Source organism: Alosa pseudoharengus, unplaced genomic scaffold (assembly GCF_046254945.1).
Source record: "Alosa pseudoharengus isolate Yale_2024_CS ecotype anadromous, Long Island Sound unplaced genomic scaffold, YU_APseudo_1.1 YU_APseudo_1.1_scf_2, whole genome shotgun sequence".
NCBI classification, from domain to species: Eukaryota; Metazoa; Chordata; class Actinopteri; order Clupeiformes; family Clupeidae; genus Alosa; species Alosa pseudoharengus.
In genome coordinates this window covers 50,708,600-50,732,555 of record NW_027468663.1, presented here as the reverse complement: position 1 = coordinate 50,732,555, position 23,956 = coordinate 50,708,600, and the positions used below count along the sequence as shown (strand labels likewise).

The 23,956-nt window shown below is 42.6% G+C and overlaps 1 protein-coding gene across 1 annotated transcript; it reads left to right on the top strand.

Moving 5' to 3' along the window:
* Positions 1–1,791: 1,791 nt before the first annotated feature.
* myom1a (myomesin 1a (skelemin)) lies at positions 1,792–23,872 on the top strand. The gene is made up of 37 exons (XM_076295416.1): positions 1,792–1,882; positions 2,830–3,003; positions 6,778–6,924; positions 7,317–7,494; positions 7,788–7,945; positions 8,314–8,406; positions 8,514–8,602; positions 9,305–9,340; positions 9,464–9,625; positions 9,755–9,916; positions 10,430–10,571; positions 11,202–11,401; positions 11,686–11,742; positions 11,869–11,993; positions 12,102–12,285; positions 12,996–13,170; positions 13,397–13,518; positions 14,900–15,096; positions 15,334–15,460; positions 15,789–15,967; positions 16,278–16,392; positions 16,554–16,710; positions 16,975–17,081; positions 17,625–17,669; positions 17,767–17,903; positions 18,041–18,185; positions 18,516–18,575; positions 18,689–18,756; positions 18,935–19,060; positions 20,155–20,242; positions 20,333–20,371; positions 20,534–20,639; positions 20,926–21,089; positions 21,319–21,355; positions 21,733–21,755; positions 22,034–22,089; positions 22,628–23,872. The coding sequence occupies exons 2-37, from the start codon at positions 2,888–2,890 to the stop codon at positions 22,895–22,897; spliced, it is 4,392 nt and encodes a 1,463-aa protein (XP_076151531.1). The 5' UTR covers positions 1,792–1,882; positions 2,830–2,887; the 3' UTR covers positions 22,898–23,872.
* Positions 23,873–23,956: the final 84 nt, after the last annotated feature.

Sequence of the window (23,956 nt, the reverse complement as noted above, 5' to 3'; positions counted from 1 at the left end):
TCATTTTTGTGTACTGCGTACTGTATATTCTCATTTCCCTGTAAACGGGAGAGCCTGCACATTGCTTAAGTCTGACTCTAAGGGCCAATCTAATTTCTCAGTTTTACCCCTATCCCTTCCCCTATCCCTTCATCTTACCCCTCGCCCTTGTCCCTCGAAACCAAGTGGCAAGACATAGGGGTGAAAATATTCCCCTTGGAAATGAGATACCACTAGCGTCACACTGCACCTTTAAGACTGACTACCCTTTATTATTTATGAGAAATTATGATAAAACACCTCCCTGCCTCATTCCCTGCCCTCTGCCTTCTGAAGCATGGAAATTGGTTAAAAACCAGAGGAAAAGACCCGCTGTCATTAAATAAAAGTAATGTTTTTAAAACTGTTAAAATTACTGGCCATTTCTGAAATCTCTCTAATTTGAAATTAAGCCCCTTATATTTAGGAAACAATTTGATTATTAGCAATAGAAACATAATGTCCACCATTTTGTTTCGAAGAAGGTTTGTGTTAACCACACACATACAATTGTTACATCACCAGAAAGCCCACTATATCCTCTTGAGAGTGCAATAGGACTCAAATATGGCATAAATGGGGCGTGTGACTTACAGGTCTTAGACTCATGTCCCCCACAGCGGACAGAAATGAATGGCTGGGTCTTAAGAGGATATTCATACTCATAAAGAAGACTAGGCTACATGCCTACCTGTACACAAAGTGTCCAAAGGTCTAGACAGTGTAATATCTTACTTCCACCAGCAGAGAACAGTATTGTAACACTAAAAGCCACTGAGCACTGAAACACAGAAGCCCCAACGCATGATTGTCAAGGGAAGCTTCCCAATTTTGTTCATTTCCCAGCACAGCTCAGCTTTCTCAGCACAGACATCACCACACCACTGTTATTGCCCAGGCAAGACACTGCTGAATGGAAATGTGGTTCAACTCTGGATTAGCGCAGGTTATGGATTGTTAGAATGATTACAAGAAAATAATTCAAGGGTCTCCTCTGTAAGTGAAAAAAAAAATGAAAGCAATTGAAATAGGAATTTCTGTCTATATGCCTGACCTTCCTCTAGGCTACTTGACCCTGACAGTCAACATAATCAAAGTTATCCATTAATATGTTTGGCTTAGTGTCCATGATCCTTCGGGCTGGTAGTGATGTGTTAAGGTGAGAGTTAGGATACAGGATGTGGTCAATTTCAACCTATTCAGTGAAATGAATTAATAATGAATCAACCCTACAATGCCTTGTCCTACAGGCCTGTTCTGTGCTCAATGTATGTTGATCTCTAGGCCTATTGATTGTAGCCTAGCCTAGCTCCCTGGTCAAAAGATAAACGTCAGTGTCTCCCCTTACCCTATATTCTTCTCTAGTCCCACTACTTAAGAAAAAAAAAAAAAACAGTAGCTTAGCCTATTAAGAAGAAAAAAAACAGTAGGGGCCTAGCTTCTTAGGCTATACTTCTCTTTGTTTAATGTCGTCAGACATACCTTAAATAGGCCTATAACATTCTGGTAAATGAAAAAGATGGAGTTTTTTTTTACACATGGTGCAAATGTAACCATGATAACAAAAAGCTACGGCCTCTCGGTGAGCCTCCAACTTGCGTGAACCAACCAGCAAGGCCTCCATTAGCGCTGGGCCATTGAGACGGTCTTTCTCTCCTAAGGAGCTATATTTAACGGCCCTACTGGCCATACAAGGTCGTGCCTGGGGGATACATTCTGCCGAGTGGCAGCATTATTTTTGTTCTGTGAACCCCCGTCCTGTTGGCTGCCCATTGCCGCGGCTTTGCCTGGATTCCGACTAGCTTGGCTACTTTTGGAGTTGTGCCGCTTTTCTGTTACTTTCTGCTATCAACGCTTTGTTTGGGTAAGTAAATTGTGGCCATGTGGTGTTGAATGAGTTTCACTGTGGTTATTAGTGTGTAATGACCCATTTTCTCACGACGCAGTGTTTAATTGGCCTAAAAGAGTTCGTTTAAATTGGTTACACATTTTATCAACATGCTAGAAATAGTTTCCTGTCGCTTCCTTCCTGATTTCCTTGTTGTTGTCATTTTAATGAAGGGACTCATTAACCACCTGTTGAGAGCATACATAATCTTAAATGCGTTAATGTTTATATTGCTGCTAATACCTACATTTGTCAGTGTGGTCAAAAACATTTCAGGACCATTCATATCAAAATTATGTTAATTGTCTGCATTAATTATTATTATTTTTACTTCTAACTAATGTTGCAGTTGTACAGCAGCCATTAGGCTACAGTATTTGTCCCTTATTAGGGCAAAGAAACACTAGGCCTAAGGTGTGTCATGAATTATTACCAACTTTTGTAGGAAATGGAAACTGCATGGAGTGGACATGCAGATGTATGTTTATACCATGTCACAGATGGACTTTTAACCACCCAGATACAATGCATGACATGCAGCATGATACAATGAAGCAGCTGCACAGTTGTGACTGTTGATATTTTCTCCTCCTGTTGTTGTACAAGTTAGTTCAGTTTACAGAATGAGAATATATATAGCATGCATTTCAACCTGCCTGAAGCTTGTAGGCCAGTAACAAATGTGCCAACTGCTGTCTATTCCTGTTTGCTGCCAGGTAGTTAAACACAGTAAAAAAATGGTGGCCCTTATTTCAGGAAATGGAATTTTATTCCAAAACTGTGTAAATGTGGTGCCAGCTCATAGTAATGTTGGTAATCCTATTTCACAAAGTTCACTAAACAGCACAGCTCATGTTAATTCCACATCTTATTTTTTAATGTGCAGTACAGGAGAAGTAATTCATAGACTATTGTATTTTAAGTTGCTTATCAAGAGGATCAGGGGACCCAACAGGACAGTCTGACCAAAATTGCTTCAGGATGTCCGGATCCTCGGAGAAGCAGCATCACAGCCACCATGCAAGCAGCCACAAGCAGACCATGAGCAAGCAGACCGTGAGCCAGCAGACTCACACCGTGAAGAAGAGCAGCCGGCGGTAAGAGCTTGTGGAGAGAGGGGTCACTGTTTTGAATGGTGGGGATGCAATGTGTGCTGCCCCATGTGTACAGGTGGGATTGGTCGCACTGAAGCAGATGCAAGAAATGTTCACAGTGGCCACCACAGAGGAGAGAGTCCTTGTGGATCCGTTTTTATAGTCACTTACTGTTTCTCTGACTCTTCAGCAGTGCTTCCTAAATAATGGACTTAATACCTGTTATACTTTGTGTATATGTGTATGATTTCAACTGCGCTGTTTTTAAAAATACTAGCTGCAATAAAAGCATCAGTAAGAATTGTAGTATAATACCTCTAACTTGGTATTGCTTCTCTAGGTGAGTGGCAGATGATTCTGTCTGTCAGCATAGACTTGTCATACGTTTCTCAAAAAGATCAGAATTGTTGGAATATACAGGCCAATAGCAGCTACAACATCTGCCGTCTGCACTAAGTGGCATCTGGAGATTTATCAGCACTGGGTCATTCAGGGCATTATATTTAATTGAAACATATGTGTCCATCAAAGCCAGTTACTTGACAGGCTGGATTGATGTCCTTATGATGCAAGACACTGCCATTCCCAAGTTTTTTTTTTAGATGAAATAGCAATGTTGGGATGTATGGATCATGTTGTGTTAGTTGAATATATTGTAGTTAAGTTGTTTGTATAATGTTGAGTATATGCCATTTTTTCTGAGATTGATGCAATTACTTTTTCCAATTGCCTTTTCAATGTGATGTTGGAGTTTGATAGTTTGATCCTCTTTATTCTCAGGCAAGTTTGTCTGAAGTTATGTCTGTGAATATGAAGCACTAGGGCAGCGCATTCGGCAATATCAGGTGACATTTCTCATTTGTTTATCGTCAGATGAAATCCATAAACTTTTATTTGCAGTGATAGGACTTCATTGCTGAAGTAATGAAATTACTAATTAGTAACAAAGTAGACGATTATTCATTATTTGAGAGAAAAAAACCCTTATTCCCATTTCAGAGATTCAAAGTGAAGTTCTAGACATCTCATAGTCAGAGAAGACATTTGTCTCGGTTGAGAGAGAGAAAAAGTTTGCACTGCATATAAATCAGGTAGAGTTTCATTCAACAATCAGTTGAAAGCAATTATTACATGCCAGCACCTCACCCTGCCAGGTGATATTGATGTGTGACAGGATATGCAGGCTCGACCTTCAAATGTGTGAATATACTGTGTAAGGGGCCGTCATATAGCTTTTGTTCTGCACACAGCATTAATGATGTGCACAGACATCCTTCACACTCAACCCTGTGCCATGACAAGAGACTGAATCTGAGCCTCTGTGGAAAAGGGCCAAGAGTTATTATTGGTCTGTGACGCTATTTCTGGTAGCTGGGCCATCAAATCATGTCCTGCCTGCCGAACTGTAACTGTAAAGAGACTTTGGGATTTTGTGTGGAAATGTACAGAAAATATGAGTATATTTTTATCTCATTGTAATGGTTAGATTTATGGACTGATTTTAGCTATTGATTTGGTGGATGTATTCTTACAAGTTCATTACATTGGGAGATCTTTATAATTCAGTTAACCTAATAGACTAGACCAGCATAGAAGTGAAGACCAACAAAGTAATCATCATTTCATTTCAGTGGTTCATGTTTTAGATGAGGTCTAGTCATCTGTCATATAGCACATCCAGTTCCCCTTTGGGTGGATTCAGCTTTGTCACTTATGAACCCAGTGAGGAAGTGGGAAGGCCAGTGGTAAGCTGAAAGGCTGATTGGTGGAAAGCTGGAGATCACACACAAATTTGTGCTGGGGCTGACGGACACTTATGGGACACTGTTCTCTATTTATAACTGCGCTAGACAATGGGATTCCTGTGAGGGCGTTGACTGTGTGTCAGGGCTGAGGCTGTGTTCCAGGATTATCTCTCTAATGGTGGTCAAATGAAGGGAGATGTCTGTGGAGCTCAAACAGGGGCTTGACTGGCACGCAACTATGGGGTTTGCCGTTAATCTACCAAAGCCTCAGGGGTACTTCAGCTATTACACCAAAGGCATTTAGTACCATAGTATTTAGTAAATGTTATGGTCTAATGGAGCGCTACACCAGGCGCGGAACTGAAGCGTTCCGTATGCATGCCCCGTGTAGCCTAGGTGTGAGAGAAAGTAGGACAACATCTTAACTGTGGTAGGTGTTTAAGTCCCCAATGTCAGCCCTATATTTGTTTGTTTTGATAGTGTGTGAAGTAGGCTTACATAAAGTGTTCTGCCTCCATGTGTTTAAGGGGTGGGTATTGCCTAAACCCCCACAATACATATCACGATTCAGAGGTCACCATATGATATGTATTACAATACATGTTTTGTCTATGAATAATAACCATGATTTACTCTAACAGTGTTTTTTTTGTAAAATAGCGAAGGCAACAGGGAATCGCACAATTTAAGAAATACTGGAAATTCAGGCAAATAGAAATCTTGAAAGGAAAATTAAATAATTCTGTTTCTAGTCAGATAGTTACTAACTTTAACTTTTAACTTAAAATGACCCCTTATGTTATTAGGTTTTTGATGCTTTACATGTGCTGCTGTATCCATACATACAGCAGCACGGATTATAGCATGATATGTCGTGATACAGTCTTTTTGAGAACATCCCTAATGTCTGTATATTCTACATCAGCTTGTTGTGTAACTGATCTATATGTTGGGTTTTTCCCGTGTCAAATAAGATATGGACGTTGCTGCACTGTCTCAGATTTTGTTCAATTCATGTATGTCTTGTATAACATGGATGGGTCCCAAAAAGGGTGGAAGACATATTCCATACAGTACAGTACTGAACCATTAAACGTTTGGCATGCTTATTGATTTTCTTTAAGGCCCTAGATGTGGGAAAAAGTGCAAAATAGTGACTTGCAGTAAACTTGCTTTTATTTTGTACCCATTTTGTGATTATTTTTCTTTAAATACATTATTTGTTCAATGTTGTGCCAATATTTGAGTTCTCCACATACAATGAGCATGAAGATATTAAGGAGAAAACACAGGAAGGTTACTGTTTTCAGTAATTTTCAAAATCTGGAAGTAGCTCCATATATGGACATTTAGTGTACAAAGTGCCATATTTGTACTGTAGATAGAATGAAATTCGTACCTCGTACCTCAGGGACAAGAATGGAAAAGCAGAGGTATACAATGTAATTGGTTATGTGTATTTGTCTTTGAATTAGACATGGTACAACTTTGGCACTTTGCACAGCTGCTGATTATACATTGAGCTATTCCCACATATATTTTTGTATGCCTTCTAGTCACCTTTCATCTCATTTAAGTCCTATGAATACTGCCAAAAATCACACCTCATTTTATCCTTAATACCTTAATATCTTCCTTTTATCTTATTTGTTGAGGAGACCTCAAATATTGACACAACATTAATAATTTATTGTATTTGCAGACAAAATACTCATTGATGCCATGGGTACAAAAAAGAAAGTTAGCAAGACCTTCAGTATCACTGATTTTGCACTTTGTTCCAAATGTAGTGCCTAGTCATGCTGAGAACATGTTTGTCTTCCAGGCAAGGAAAGCTGCTTTTTAAGATGTTATTGTCCAAATATATTTTACAGTTTTTAGTTTTGGGACCTAAACATTATGCCGATAAACTTTGAGAAAAATCCATGTTCCTGAAACCATGTTCCTGGATTCGATCTGATTTGACACAGGACCCTTTTGACACATGGCACATAACCCTTTTGTTTTTTTCCCCTATTCTGTCACTCTGAAGCACTGTGAAGTCCACTGAGGTAGCAGAAAAGGCAACGGAGCATAAGGTTGAACTGAGCTCACTATCCAAGAAAGCCAAGCGCAACTACCTGGCTGTTGACAGTGAAAGTCATGTCGTCGGATATGTGGTACCCGTCTTCAGAAGCAGGTATATTGAAAAGGCTACCTCTCTGTTGGGTCTTTTGGACAAGCAACTACAGGGCAATTCCGCGCAAAACTGCCACATCCCTAACGGCAACACAATGCCATGGTATTTAGTTGCTGTTATGGTTATGGGTTTAGCGTGGAATTGCCCTACAACAACAAACCCAAAACATGTGGTTTCCAAGCTGTTGTCTTGTTCCGCCTCCTATAAAATACAATATTCTGAAATGGCCTTGTGAGTTTTCAAAATCCATAATATGATGTTTTTGTGACATTAAAGCCAACCCTGAGCACAAACCCTGTGATGTCTGAAAAGCCTCAATTAGGAATTTTAGATGTAAACTTCCCAAATATTAGGTTTGCTTCATTCTTCCTTTCTGTTGGGATCTGTTACAGCCATTTAGTGGCCAGAGACCTGATGGAGTCCGAGGAGGAGGTGAAGGAGGAAGGGATTGGCTATGTGGTCATGAAGAACCTCTTCTCCAAAGAGGAAGACTTTCGCATGAAGGTGGAGAAGAAGACCAGGGAGGTGTCCATAAGGGAGACTGCTGACCGCATGTGTTTGAAAAAAAAGGTGAGTCGAGGCCACCACTTTGATTACGTATTCAAGATTTTACCCTGAACCATCCCTAGGCTGAGGAAAAGGTCTCCACTCCTCACCGTTGCCTGTGGTGGCAGCAGTAATTGAGATGCAAATCCTACACCTACACCCTACTTTACCCCTTAAGGAAGCCCTTAGTGTGTCTGAGAGTGAACATTCAATTTAAATGAACAGGAATACCTTTCTTGCATATTGAATGAAACACTAGAGGCACAACAAAGCGTTCCATCTTGACAACCATGTCCTTCTGCTCTGTCTGGTCCCAGGTGTATGAAGAGCATGAGTTCACGAAGAAGATGAACGAAGACAGCCTCACCCACCCCCCTGAGTTCATCGTGAAGCCCAAGGGCCAGACCGTGTGGGAGGGGAAGACTGTGACGCTGCACTGCACCGCAGCTGGATGGCCTAAGCCCCGTGTGGCGTGGTGAGTATCCCATTTTCATACCACCACACTCACTCACTCACTCACTCACTCACTCACTCACTCACTCACTCACTCACTCACTCACTTATCCATCTTCATACCACCACACTCACTCACTCACTCACTCACTCACTCACTTATCCATCTTCATACCACCACACTCACTCACTCACTCACTCACTCACTCACTCACTCACTTATCCATCTTCATACCGCCACACTCACTCACTCACTCACTCACTCACTCACTCACTCACTCACTCAAGCACAAGCTGACAATCATTTTGTGCTGTGCTGTGTAATTAGCCAATCCAGTGTTTTGCAGGTCAACTACATTTACACTGACTGCTATTCCCTCATTGTTTAAGGTACAAGAACAATGTTCCCATCGATGCCAAGGCTCATCCTGAGAAGTACACAGCAGAGAGCAATTACAACATGCACTCTCTGGAGATTAAAAAGTACGTCATCTCATTATCATGCATCCATATTTCCCAAAATGTCTGTCTGTGGTAGTTTCTGTAATGCCCTCCCTGGCTTTCTGACCTATTTCCACTGGTGTTCCCAGCTGTGATTTCAGTGACACTGCTGAGTATCGTGTGTCAGCCCTCAACATTAAGGGGGAGAGGTCCTCCTATGCCCATGTGGTCGTGAAAAGTAAGTTTCAGAATGCTTCTTATAGGTCTAATGTACATACATTTCAATTGCTGGTATTTTAAAACAACAAACACACAGTGCACACACTAGAATAGTACAAAATAGAGTAGAAACACATTGTGCACAACAAAGCTATATTTATTATTTATTAGCTATATGTGTTTGTTATTTATAGCTTAATTAAAATGATCTAACTTAATTTATATATACAGTATATATATATACTTTTGCATTTCCCTGGGAAGATAACTAAACTAAATTTGTGAGGCAACTCAAAACTGTTCTGAGATACAAAAGTATTATGTGGAAACACAGAGGTAGATAAAGATAAAGATAGAGATAAAGACAGAGATAAAGATAGAGATAAAGATAGAGATAAAGATCTCCATGAGTTGTAGGGCTCTGTATGTTGCCGTCACACCATTAGTGTTTTTTTCAAGCTTCCTTGTGCTGCTGTGCTGCTGTTGTGTGAAGCTCTTTAATCTAAGGATGGGGGCCAGTTGCCTCTTACCCTTGCAGTCTATTTTAGGGTTTTTTAGTTCCATAGTTCCATAATTGCTTTGGACAAAAGCATATGTTAAATACTTAATATAATCTATAAATGGTTAATTACATGATGAAACATGAGTCATTTGACACTGAAAGATAGCATTTTGTATGTTCTCGGTAATTGGACATATTCTCATTTTAATATTTCTGAAGGATACCAAGAGGGTGAAAAGGTCGTTGCCAAGCCACGTAAGTCAAACAGTTATTTTTACCTCCTAATAAGAAAGTGTATGCCCTAATGATGTGGGAAAATGGCATCCATGCAGTTGCTGTCATTATGGGGAGGAATCAAATCAGCTGTTGTTTGTGCAGATGGCTTCTCTGATGAGTTTGGAGTCACCTTCAGGACTACTATCCTTGATAAGTTTGGTGTTGCCTTTGGCGAGGAGGGCGAGACCATGAGCCTGGGCTGCACTGTGATCATCTACCCCACCGTCAAACGTTACACACCTGACGTGCTTTGGTACAGAGATAGTACGTACACACAACAAGTCCTCTTCAACGCTCAGTTTGACATTGTTGTATCTTCAATGACTGAATTCTATGTTTAAAGTATGTTTGTTACTAACTGTTGGGCTGTCTTGGCTTGACTCTGCTGTTCAGACGTTCTCCTGAAGCCCTCTAGATGGGTGAACATGCACTGGAGTGGAGAGAAGGCCACACTGACCCTGGCACACCTCAACAAAGAGGACGAGGGCCTCTACACCTTGCGTATCAACACTAAATCTGGCTTTGAGTCTTACTCTGCTTATGTCTTTGTAAGAGGTAAGGTGACCTAATTGAAGATGAGCTCCTTTTTATTAGCCAGTGCATTAGCCAACTTCATTGCCATATTTTCTCAGTCTTTGTTCACATGCCAACGGCTGTGCCACTGATTACCTCAGCCACACCAAGATTAGCTGACCAATCTCAGCTGAACTGAACCTCACGCTGAATATGTTTTTCTAAGGGTGCTGTGTCTTTAAGTGAGACGTTTACCCTGCTATTAGGTTACTCCCTGGGAATGCTGTATCTATATCTGGCCTCCACATCACCACAGGCAGCTCAGAAAGGGTGCATGTTCACATTAGTCCTTTAAACTGGTATTAAAGACCTCCTGCAGCTCATTTGGAGCTGAATGCCAATAATACAGGGACATTTAGGAAGACTTGCATGTTAATGAGCAGGGAATGGACTCAGTGGATTTTGGTTTGCAGAGCAGTATGTTAGGGTGTGCCTCTGTATTGAAATGTAATGAAACCATGTGTGTGTGTGTGTGTGTGTGTGTGTGTGTGTCAGATGGTGAGGCAGAAGAGGAAGGCGCCCCTGTTGCTCCTCTGGACGTGAAGTGCCATGATGTCAATAAAGACTATGTGGTGGTTACCTGGAAGCAGCCAGCCGTGGAGGGCAGTAGTGCTATCGTGGGCTACTTCATTGACAGGTACTTTTCCTTTGGGTGCAGCATCCTACTTACTCTCCTGTGTTATATTTAGGTATATTATATTTATTCATTTAAGAGACACCTCTATCCAAAGCAACTTACATATGACAAGTATAGGGCCATTTTCTCCAGAGTAACTTGGGGTAACCAAGGGCACAATGGTGGGAGCCGGGAATTGAACCCACAACTTTTCAGACTACTGCATGCTATCCAGCTCCTTAACCACTATACTACCACCACCCTACCTCATCTAGCTTATTGTAAAAATAAGAATGCTAAACCCATTTGACAAATGTACACTGACAATATTGATAACATCCCTTTCACCCCACTGGATTACCGTTTGCTCCAGGTACTTACAAAAGAGCCTTTACATATTAAATATCATCCTTAATTATAGAGGAAGAAGAATGTGCTGCAAAATGACAGCATAATAAATTATGGTTGATCATAACCTCCACCAGTCTCCAGTTTGGATCCTGACTGTGTACAAAACAAATCACCCATATTTAATGTCTTTCAAATTAAATGTGACACATATCTAAGCCATTTAATTTGTGTGATTGAGATGAAGTATTAAAAAATGAATATAATGTCAGCCTGCGTTTTCCCCTTGTGTGTTAAATACAGGTGTGAGGTTGGCACAAAGCACTGGGCTCAGTGCAATGAGACACCTGTGAAGTATGCCCGCTTCCCAGTGACGGGCTTGGTGGAGGGCCGCTCCTACGTCTTCAGGGTGCGCGCCATCAACAACTCTGGGGTGAGCCGAGCCTCACGGGTTTCTGACGTTGTGGTGGCCATGGACCCCTCCGATCGCGGCCGAGTGAAAGGTGAGACCTTGGGGTCTCTTTATACTCCTGGAAGACCAAGAAACTGTTGTCTGCTTTGTGAATATTAATGCAAAATAAATATTTTTGTCTATATAAAAAAAATTGATTCAAAGGCCAAGCACATATTCTAATCTTGCTTGTGTGCTGTGTTCTGATTTAGTGCTGTGTGATGCTGTGAGCTGGGCCATTGCTTAGCATTGATCCTCGCTTCATGAGTTCATATTTTTTGAAAGTTATTGGCCATGGCATTGTTTTAAAAACTTCTCCACTTTCCTCTGGTACAGCTGGTCCCTCTGCTCCCTGGACTGGCATGATCAAGTTCACCGAGGAGGAACCCACAGGTGAGTGCGGGACTCACCCCTGAAGCCAGCATATCATCAGAAAGTGTCTTGTCTGATGTTTCTGTCTGTTTTGGTCTCAGTGTGCCTGGTAGTGTTGTCCTGATTGGTATTCTGTCTCCCTTGCAGGGGGAGTGGTCCCTGGCGAGCCCACCGACCTGGGGGTCATTGAGGCCACCAAGAGCTACGTGGTCCTGAGCTGGAAGCCTCCGACACAGAGAGGCCATGAGGGCGTCATGTACTACATCGAGAAGGTGAGGGTTTGGGGGGAGGGGCACCACATGCCTGATGAGTTAATGTCTGAGTAGTTTGCACTAATTGCACAGAACGGGCAGTCATGTCAGGTGTCTTCTCTTTCACAGTGCATTAGCGGTTCAGATAACTGGCAGAGGGTGAACTCGGGCATGCCATCCAAGTCCCCGCGCTTTGCTGTGTTTGACCTGGCAGAGGGCAAGTCCTACAACTTCCGCGTCCGCTGCTGCAACTCGGCTGGCGTCGGGGAGCCCTCCACCCCCACTGAGGCCACCGTTGTGGGAGACAAACTTGGTGAGCAGGTCAAAGGCCTTCTGAAGGGGGGCATGGGCCACAGTTACTTATGCTGTCCAGTTTTTTGCTCGAGCAGTTTTTGAAACAGCGTTGGCATTGGTTTGGGATTTGGGGAGTTTTCACAAAACTGCTGTCTGTTTTTTTGTTAAATGTTCTGTTCAGGAGGCTGAGGCTATTGTGTGTGTGTGTGTGTGTGTGTGTGTGTGTTTGTGTGTGTGTGTGTGTGTGTGTGTGTGTGTGTGTGTGTGTGTGTGTAGGTGTGGGCGGGGGGGGGGCTGGTGTTCCTAGGTGTGTGTTTTGGTGTATTGCTGTGTTCTGATGCGTGTATTGACTAGGGGCATAACAAGGCTTGGCAGTAGGCTGTTGTTTATGATTTTTTCTTTGAAGGATGTCAAACTAAGCTAAACAGAATAAAAGCAAAACAGTTACCTACGTTCAGTCTCATTAACAAATTGAAGTTGCCACACTATAAGGAAAATGTGTCTATTCAAAAGATATGTGTTATTTAATGCATGTCAGGAAAAGGAATGTAGCCATAAAAAATATGGACCCCTTTGAAAATATATTTTAAATTGAGGACCCAAACAATGACTTGATTTTGTGTGTGTGTGCGTGTGTGCGTGCGTGCGTGCGTGCGTGTGTGTGTGTGTGTGTGTGTGTGTTGTTCATCACTGTAACTTCTTGTGCTGACATGTTTGTTTCCTTGGCAGACCTCCCCTCAGCCCCTGGAGCTGTTGTGGCCATCAGGAACACGGCCTCATCAGTGGTGGTGAGCTGGGCCAAGAGCAAAGAGGTCAAACACCTGGTGGGCTATTACATCGAGACCAGCGTGGAGGGCAGCAATGTGTGGGTGCCCTGCAATAACAAGCCAGTCAAGTGCACCAGGTACCACCAATCAAAGCATCCTACTGCTCCATTAGATGGACTGTTACTGTCAAGTGTTGACATTTGGTGTAGAAGAATGTGGTGTTATTGATTATAGTCAGGGTGAACCACCGAACATTTGTCTCCCCCAGTGGTTGTTACTGTCGAGTTTTTTTTATGACTGGGCAGTTTGCTGAAAAAACAGTTAACTCGTACATCTTTTGAGGTCTACACCTTATTTCCGCAGGTTTGTGTGCCATGGACTGAACACTGGGGACAAACTGGTGTTTAGGGTGAAGGCTGTGAATGCTTCAGGATACAGCACATTCTCTCCCCTATCAGAGCCTGTCATTGTGAAAGCCAGTGTTGGTAAGTAATGCAAAGATTTTATTTTGACATGCAGAAAGCTCATCATAATTCAGAGAGAGTTGATGTTAGAGTAATATCACCAATTTTTTTGCATACACTATTTATGAACATCAAACCACCATCAATTTTCATTTATAACTGGCTATGAGGCCTTGCTTACAAAATACCAATGATTTATAATGTTTTTTTCATTTGATCATTCAATAATTTAAGTGCTGTTTAATATTGACGTGCCTGCCAGCGCTGTTTCCCCCCCTTTCTCTTTTTTTTTTATCTGGCATTGTTGATTGGTCAGTTTTCTCCTGCTATGTTAGTGAGCATGAGCTGTGCTCTGTATTTTAAATGGCTGTGTTGTCTTTAAAAAATATGCTACAAGCTAACAACTACAACTAATGCATTCAGCTTGTATAGTACATTAATTATGATAGTATAATGTCTCTTATGCTTAAATGAAAAAATCCAAAACGGATGTGTACTACTGTGATTCTCTGCACGCTTGAGTTGTTTGCCATGTTTTATTCATTTTTGTAGGCAATGCATGACGTGAGTGAGAGACAAAGCTTGTGAACTGAAAACGAATGCTTCAGTACCCAAGCAGAGGCAAGACGATTGTATACAAGAGTGGAAAGAGACCGAGAGTCAGAGCTCAGAATATTACAGTATGTGTCAAAGGTCAGCCTCGGAAAAAGCAACAACATGAGAAATCACTGCTGTGGGACTGCACAGAGGTACTGTGTGATTAGAAATGTATGACTGGTTCCAGTGAGAGGTTCATGGGCTTTCATAGATTTCAGTGAATAACAATGTGTGTGTGTTTATGTGGACACAAATATCCCAATCCTTTTTTCCTGTTTGGACAATCTCAATTTCAGAAACCTGGATAAACAGGAAATACTAATTGAAATACTCCGGGTATGGTTGCATGTACCCAGGTTTCTTAATGCATTGAAAATAGCCTGCAGTAATCAATAACCAGGGTGCTTTGTAAACAGGCATGGAGGATCCAATTTCTCTGTCTCATGTGCATGTAAACACACTCTGTTGTTTTTGGACTGGTTGCTCATAGTTGGTCATCTTTTCAGTTACATTTGCTTGATCTTGGTTATAGTTGCCTGGCGAAGCAATTGCATCAGCAACAATTCGTCAACATTCCACATTAATAGCAAATATATCCTCAATGCCTTAGGTATGAGTAACACTTCAGACAGACCATCAAACGTAAAGTCACTAAAATACGCTAGCAATTGGACAGTGCTAGGAAATTAAAACCGGATAAAATGAGGTAGTTACTCAGCTTCATAAAACCTTGATGGTGAACGATGTGCAGTGAACACCAGCCATGTACCTCTGAACTCTGTGTCCACTGCCCCTTCACCTGCAGCCATCCCTGGGCCTCCGAGCGGGGTCACACTGGTGGAGCGCGTGCGGGACTACATGGTGCTCAGCTGGCAGCCTCCAGCCAAGAATGGCGGCGCAGACATACTGGGCTACTATTTGGACTACAGGACAGTCAAGGGAGGCGTCACCAGTCAGTGGCATGAGCTCAACACTCAGGCTGTCACCACCACCACATACAAAGTGAGTCAAGAGAGTCCAAGTTGGTGAGGACTTCATTATCAACAATGATTACTCCCTATGATTGTGTGTGTGTGTGTGTGTGTGTGTGTGTGTGTGTGTGTGCGTGTGTGTGTGTGTTGCTGTCACAGCAAACACCGTAGGTTACAGTGATATTGCTGCTGTCAAATAATTACTGTGTGAAATTGGCAGAAAGTGTTAAGTTGTGCCCAAACTAAATGCCTACTTTGTTCTACCAAGGCGGAGAACCTGAAGGAGAATGCCGTCTATCAATTCCAAGTTCGTGCCAACAACATGGCTGGCATTAGTGGTGCCTCTTTGCCCAGCGCAGAGCTGGAGTGCAAGGAATGGACCGTGACCGTGCCAGGTAACTGATCCTTCTGAATAGCCCGGGAGCCTCTGAGGTGTCTGAAACATTTTCAGCCCACTCAGCCATGGATATTTAATTTGTTGAAAATGAAAACTGTACCCATTAAAAACGGGATAGGCTTTACCCCAAAGCCCCAAAATAACCCATTCTCTGTATGGTTTTCATGATAGAGGGTGGGTTTTCAATTACAATGTGAAGATTACAATGTTTTGGATTGCATTTGTTAGACTGCTGGTGACCAATGACCAGTGTTAGTTTCATGCTGATGATTTCAGTTGAATGTCTTGTTGACGTGGTCACTCTGTCATCCTGCCTGTTTCCTCAGGATCGCCCTGTGGCCTCCATGCTCTGGAGGTGCGCCAGGATTCTCTGGTGCTGCTGTGGGAACCGCCCGCATTCAATGGACGCAGCCCTGTCAACGGTTACTATGTGGACATGAAAGAAGCCTCTGCGACCTCCTGGAAGTGTGTCCACGAGAGGTCCATCCAGCTCAAGTACAAGAAGGTCAGGAAAAAGCCGTTGTCACGGCCTGTTCCGTTATGTCACACCAGCAGGTATTGAAGACATGTATCTATTTATAGAAGTGAGATCACTGGGACCTGAAGGAACACTACTCCAGCAAGAGGGCTCATGAAAGACGATATCGTCCAGTCACATATCAGTCCTCAGAGTTACACGGCTTGATGCCTCAGTGCAGATCATGACATTTTAATGTAGTTTTATATTAAAGCACTTGAGTTGTGTGAAACAGTGGAAGATTCTAGCACACAGGAACTCCTGTTGACTGAAGACTGCCTGTCACCCTCTGCCTTAGATTACTGGTTTGAAGCCTGGTACAGCCTACCATCTTCGCATCAGTGCTCGGAACGTGGTTGGCGTTGGCAAACCCTCCAAGGCCATTGGTCCCATTGTTGCAGAGACTCGCCCTGGTAAGCAGAAGCTTGCATTCTTCATGCTTGATAATTTACTTGTTGCATTGAACTAAGAATATGGCTTACCGACATTTTGTTTCACACTCACACATACACAAGATACGCAGTGCACCAAGACACACAACACATGTGCTTGCATTTGTCTCACCTCTGCGCAGGCACCAACGAGATCATTGTGGATGTGGATGATGATGGCGTGATCTCTCTGATCTTTGAGTGCTCTGAAATGGGTGAGGGTTCTGAGTTTATATGGTCCAAGAACTACATCGAGCTCGCAGACACATCCCGGCTCACCATTGAGACTTCTGGGGGCAGGTGAGTTTCTGTTTTCTGTTTTAGTAGTTTCTAATTCATTCAACTCCGTAATTTCAAGACATTTAAAGATAAATACATGTTTTTTATTTTTTTCATTAGAATTAGGCTACATATATATATATATATATATATATGCGTGTAATAGAATGTGTAACAGAAAACATGCTTTGTCAACAGCAACCAGTGTGGTTCGCAAAAATGTTCAGAAAGCACAGAATGCCAAGTTTCAAATAATCAGAAATTGTTGTCTCTGCCGTGGCCCAGGTCCAGAGCCATCTTTAATAGCCCTTCTGTGGAAGACCTGGGCATCTACTCATGCAAGGTCACAAACACGGGCGGAGTCTCCGCCAGCTACACCCTCACGGAGGAAGGTGAGTCAGCCAGTCTCCATTCGTGGGAACACTGAGGTGCTCACATCAGGACAAAGTGTGGGGTGGGGTGGGGTGGGGTGGGGTGGGGTGGGGCGGGGGTGGGGGTGTGGGGTGGGGTGGGGGTGGGGGTGGTGTGGGGGTGTGGGGTGGGGTGGGGGTGGAGGGTGGTACATGCTGGACTGTGGAGGTGACAAGTGTCCTTCAATTAAGCTGGTGAAGCGAGGACGTGGTGTTGACTGAGACAGGTGCGTCACGTCTACTTTTAGCCTGACTCAGACAAAGGGGAGCCAAGTGATACACCTTATTGGTAGTGCTCATCATGAAGTCTGAAGAGTGCCAAGGACAGCGCTGGCTGTGATTAACACCTTTTTAAAAAGAGTCTGTTATGAATGAATAAGGTGCATTGAAAGACTATGTTGGTTGACGTTAAGTGCTTGTCATAGAGTATGTAACAATACAATGTATGGAAATAGCTTGAATGAGGGAAAAGTGAGGAAATAAAAAAAGAAAAAGCACATGAATTTACGATCTTCCGTTTTGTAGGACTGAAACGCCTGCTTGACATGAGCTTTGACCATAAATTCCCTGGTAAGTTCATCTTTTAAACTGACTGAACAAACTCTTTGTCACCCGTGTTATACTATTCCCTCTGGAAAAATGTGTCATCGTCATGTTCGATCTGCAGTTATCCCCTTCAAGTCTGAAATGGCTATCGAGCTGCAGGAGAAGGGAAGGGTCCGCTTCTGGGCTCAAGTGGGCAAGTTTACAGAGAACTGCCATGTGGAATACGCCTTCAATGACAATATCATCACCCAGGGAAAGGTACAGCACCTGGTGTTCTGAGTTGAAACAGCGGAGTTACACACTCCCATTACCTGGATCTGTCACAGACTTACATTATTTTTCGTTGAATCTTTGTTTATTATTAATATTAAAAAATAATTGTGTTGCCTCATCAGAAATACACGATGAACTTTGACAAAAGCACTGGCATCATTGAGATGTTCATGGACTCACTGGAGGTCACTGATGAGGGAACCTTCACCTTTGACCTGGTGGATGGAAAAGCAAAGGGCCGCAGCAGCCTTGTGCTGATTGGAGAGGGTAAGATGGCCTCAGCACCCCAATTAAATGGCTAAATCTAGTCCGGTTCCTCTAGCCTACTTGAATGCCACCAGGGGGCAGGCTAGGACCATATACAGTACATCTTGGTTACATTTCCAAGGGTCAGTTGTCACTAATGTGTCAATGAGAAAATAGATTTATTAGATGTCTAGCTCTGTTTTTATCTGAACAATCACCAACAGGTAAATATCTATAGTTAATGAATGAAGTAAACTATGTGTATAGTAATGTGAACCATTTATATAACCATTCATATATCTCGCTGAATAGAAACGGTTTAATGACTTAAAATCATGCTTATTTCCTTAGAATTCGCCATTCTACAGAAGAAGTCAGAGTTTGAGAGAGCAGAATGGGTCAGGAGACAAGGTACAGCCACATTCAAATTTCTCTTTTTATTTTCTACCTGGTAAAATGTGCGCTGGTGTGGAGAGATGTGTTTGTGTTGAAGTCCAACTCTCTGTGTTGTCTCACTATGATAGGCCCTCACTTTGTGGAATATCTTGGCTTCGAGGTGACACCAGAATGCAATGTGCATTTGAAATGCAAGGTAAGGCTGCAGCGTGCCAAGTGGAGGGAGAGCCCAGCACACTGAACAACTTGAAGGAAACAAAATGAATTTCTGTATTTGCGACGTTATGCGCTGAGGTGGCTTCTCTCAGTGTGACAGCCTGGTCAGAATTGTGTGACCCCGTGCTCCTTGGCATTCTCTGTGGCTCTCCCTGCAGATTGGAAACATCAAAGCAGAGACTGAGATCACCTGGTTGAAGGATACTCTGGAGATTCTGGCGGGCGATGAGGAGGCAAAGCAAATCAGCGCCAAAGATGGGGTGCTGACCTTCGATGTTGCCAAGGTCAGATGTTGACACAGTCATGAAAGATTTAATGGCGGGACTTTTTAGACAGATCTGTGTGAAGTTGAAATTTGCTTAAAACGGCAATGCTGCTAACTACACTAGATGCACCCCCCCTTCTCTCTCTCTCTCTACATGGTTTCATGCAGTAAATTATCAAATATGAGCTAAGGGTAACCGTACAGCTTCCCATCATTACCTGTTGGCCTATCCATTTCAAATATGTAGTCTGATAATGTGCACCGTAGGAACATATTTAGTGGAAAAAATGTCCTTGTTCATGTTGTTTATACCATAAAGATACACTCACAAAAATTTCATTAACAAATCTGTATCTATATACCGGTAGTTTAAAATGTCTAATTTGTGTATACAGATCAAAATGTCACATAAAATGAGCCACTTAGTTCAACTGTGATGGTACGGCTCTCATACATATAGTATTTTTCACGCTAGCAATGGGATATTTGATTGAACATAATAACTCTTTTACATTTGTAAAAGCACCGGGTGAGAGTGAGAACCGTGCTATATTGAAGTGGCGCTACACCATCTTAATGCCATTGCCGTTGGACTGAACTCAGGCTGGAGAGCCAGCCCTGGTGTGTCGGGGCCCGCTGTAATTGGCTGAAGAGAGAGGTGCTGCATGTGTTTGATCAGGAGAGGCGAATCTCCCACGCCACTCCTGCGGCGAGTGCTGCCATTAATGAGCTTATCTGTCTGATTCACAGTGTGTGTTTAAGAAAGACAAAGAGGAAAGAAAGAAACCTGCTGCCGGAGATGCCCCCAAGATTTCCAAAGTCTGGAGCCGCTTTTTTACTCTCTAATAAGTTGCCACCATAAAACCCCCTAAATGTCCTCCGATTGTGTCCAGCCGCCCGCCCGTCCTGGTCCCTCTACTTCTCCTTATCTATGTGTCGTCTCTGTCTGCCTGCAGCATCCAGCGCAGGAGAAAAGCTTGCCTTTTCGGGATTTTCGTTTCTCTGTGTGATTGTTTTAACTGTGTGTGGAAAAAGCCATTCTGATACTGTTGTTCTCATTGATGGTCGTCTCCAGCCCCCACGCTCAAACCTCCCCTCAAATCTCCTCTTTAGATTTCAAAGAAGGATGCCGGTTTGTATGAGGTCCACCTCAGGGATGACAGAGGAAAGGATAAGAGCAAGTTCGATCTGACAGGCGCAGGTTAGTCAGCCATGCCCGGTGATTTATCATGGTTGGCTGTAACGCCGTTTGACAGGGAAAATGACTCTGTGCTCGGTTATCCCCTTACAGGTTACGAGGCGGTCATGAATGAGGTGTTCAGAGTTATTGGTGAGTTCTGTTTCTCTATCAGTTTTCCTCTGTGGACATAATTTCATGTGTTTGGATTTGGGAAAGGGGGGTTGATCTGTGTGCTGTGGAAATGTGTAAACAACCACACTACTCAAGAGAACTCTCACACAACCTTGTGTGTTCTTCTGCTCATCCTCACAGCAAACTCCTCCACGGAACTCAGTATCATGAGCACAGAGCACGGAATCATACTTTATTCGTTTGTTGTGTATCACACTGAGGAACTTCGTGTTAACTGGCTGCTCAAGTATGTTTCATTCTCATATATCCAAGTCTCTCTCTCTCTCTCTCTCTCTCTCTCTCCATCTATCTACAGATGAGTGTCTGTTTATTTTTATACCCATTCATCTATTTATCTGTCTTTCTGTTTGTTTATGTGCCTGCCTATCCTTCCAACCCTTAATCCATCATCTTGCTGACCCCTTATATGCTATTTTAGCTCCTCAAGGGGGCTATCTGGTCTCAACGAGTCTCACTGGTGTGATGCTCTGTTTATATCCTATCCTTGCTATTACTGCTCCTCTCTCCTGCAGAGACTCTAAGATCTCCCACTCAGAGAGAGTGCAGTGTGGGGTGACAGGGGAGCAGCTCTGGCTCAAGATCAATGAGCCCACTGAGAAAGACAAGGGGAAGTATGCCATGGACATCTTTGATGGCCAGAGTGGCGTCAAGAGGATCTTTGACCTGAGTGGACAAGGTGGGGGCTCCATGGTTCTGTCAGCCTTTGGGAAGACTATAATCGCTGTCACTTACAGATGTATCTGTGTTTTTTCAGATATGTACAATAAAGTATTGTCTGTGTGTCTGTCGGTCGGTTGGTTGGTCGGTCTATTGGTCATTGCCGACAGCCTTTTGTCCGCCACCGACTTCTCCATCACAGACAGATGAACACAGATTTACAGTTTCTTTGTGTGATTTTTTTTCAGCATGGGAGGATGCATTTGAAGAATTCAAAAGACTTAAGTAAGTTTAATCTATGCAACCAAACCCCACATACACAGATGAATGTGTGGCGTTGTGCAAGTGTGGGCTGGAAAACAAGCTGAAACATTGATTACCATATAATCAGTCTGGCCAATAGAGCACCTCATCTTTACACACACAGCCATTACTGAACGCACTTGGATTGATGTTTATGTTTGAAAAGGCGTTTATGTAACCCCACACAAAGATCCAAAAATAGGCCCGTTGACCTTGTGTGTTATGGTACAAAGAAACATTGAAACACTTCCTGATATTGAAGTATGGCAGCAGCCCAGATAAGCCTCACTGTCTCTGATACTATTTGCAGACTCTAACTGATGTTATTCTTGTATCTTGTTCCCCTCTTCCTTCCACAGGGCTGCAGCTATTGCAGAAAGAAGTAAGTGACTTAATTAGCTCTAGCCCCTTGTGAAAATGCATCTCATCAAGTGACGTATTAATAGATGTTACTATCAGCCAATTGTCTCCTACAGTGAAATGGAAACCTTGATTGAAATAAATGTTAATTATAATCTCGTTCAATTCAATTAATTCAATTATACAAGTTGTAGTTGGCAAGACATGATTGCTCTGCCAGCAAGCTGAATTTGTTTGTCTTGACATGCATGGTATCATGAGAGTAATAGTACCTAACCTGCTTTCCCCCTTCTCCTCCAGACCGTGCTCGTGTTATTGGAGGTCTGCCAGATGTGGTCACTATCCAAGAGGGCAAGGTAATGTCCCTCTCAGCACTGTTTTTCTCCCCCTCTCATACTGTTATTGGATGTCCTTCTCTCAGTTAGCAATTCACTCTACTATATGTGCATATTACACCCATCACTAGGCTATGTTGTAATCAATTTCCATATGCGTAAGATAGAGAATTGAATTGACATCAGTTTATTCTGTATAATTGACCTCTTTTGCGAGCCTCATCAAGTATTATACAGATCTGGGTCTCTGCAGCTAAAGAGTTCAACTTTGTGGAAATAAACCAATTAGTAGGTTCCTAGAGTGTTGACTGCTAACATTGGTCACTGCAGCTTGTATCAATATTGCCCATGCAGTATTCTTACATTACATTAAGTTTACGACTGATCTCAATCCATTTGCACATGTACAGAGTGTCTATGAATTTGTATTTTCACACACTCAAAAGACAGACATTTTATGATTTATTCAGAATGAATCACAACATCCATTGCTTGATTTAATTAGCAGCTCTTGATTGCTCTTGAGTGTGGCTTGATTGACTTTTCCCACTCTCCTTAGTCTCTTAACCTCACTGGTAATGTATGGGGTGATCCCTCACCTGAGGTCACCTGGATGAAGAATGACCGAGAGCTGGTGTCTGACGAGCATTACGCCCTGAAGTTTGAGCATGGCAAATTTGCCAGTATCACCATTGCGGCAGTGAGCACAGTCGACTCTGGCAAATATGCGCTGCAGGTGAAGAACAAATATGGCACAGAGTCCATGGAGTTCACAGTCAGCGTCTACTTCCCAGAAGACGAGAAGAAGGAGAAGAAGGAGAAGAAGTGAAAAGTGGAAGTGGAGGGAGGGGCTAAACATGACCAAACTCTCAAAGCATACTAGCCCTCAGCATGTCTTACACAGAATCTTACAAAACCAAACCCACAATGAAGCAATATGTGGCGTTATGAGCCTGAGGATAACACGATCTCAGAGATTGAACTGAATTTAAAGTCATGATATAACTTCCCCATAAAATCTGAAATTTTGTGACTTTGTGATAAGACATGCTCAGTGTTACAGTGCTTTGGGTGTTGCCCTCAGCCTTAGCATAATTTGCATTTCCTGCATTAGCTGTATACAGTGTCATATGTGCAGTGTGTACAAACCAAAGACAGAGGATGAGTTGGATGAAATAAAAGCATGACTCTCAAAACGCTTCTCAAACATCTCAAAAAGAACAAAATACCAATGACAGATAGTTTCATAAACCAATTTACAATTTGAATACCCCCAAATATAGCTGGGAGCTCAGGCAGTCAAGTATATGTAATTTGTTTCCTACTTTCAGCCAAATCTACTGAATATGCAACTATAAACCCAGTATCCTCTTTGGTGGTGTTGTGTCTGCTCTGACTTGCCTTGTATGTTTCATCAGTGTTGTTTCAGTCAAAATATTGTTTAATTCTGCTGGTGTATCCAGTAGTATTTGTTGTTCTCACTTAGTTGCCATTCATTGAAGGTAAATGAACAGCTGTAAGCAGTCAAACCATATATTTTTGGTGGTGACTAAATTGACATTTTTCTCCTCTTCTTTCACTCTAAAGAGGCAGTCTACAGCATTTACAGATCTATGCATAGACCTGTGTTTTGGGTGCTGGCCTGTAAGTCTGCTTTGGTGGAAAGGTCATGATCAGTAGCCTACACGTGAAATTTGAGTAGGCCTGTTCTGCTTAATGGTCCACAAAAATGTAACATCAAATACATGTAATGCTGTTCTCTTACTGATATGTGATGTACTATACTAATTAAATAACCCATGCTTCTTAGCCTCTCTCTGCCTGGCCTCAGCGTGTCTCTTATTATATTACATTTCTGAAGAATAACAACATGTTCTACTCATTGGGT

What these genes read in the sequence shown, in the direction of transcription:
- myom1a (XM_076295416.1), top strand. Translation starts at nt 2,888, where the DNA reads ATGTCCGGATCCTCGGAGAAGCAGCATCACAGCCACCATGCAAGCAGC. An exon ending in AAGCCAGTCAAGTGCACCAG is followed by an intron (nt 13,171 to 13,396) that starts GTACCACCAATC and finishes TTATTTCCGCAG; the next exon opens with GTTTGTGTGCCATGGACTGA. An exon ending in TCCAGCTCAAGTACAAGAAG is followed by an intron (nt 15,968 to 16,277) that starts GTCAGGAAAAAG and finishes CCTCTGCCTTAG; the next exon opens with ATTACTGGTTTGAAGCCTGG.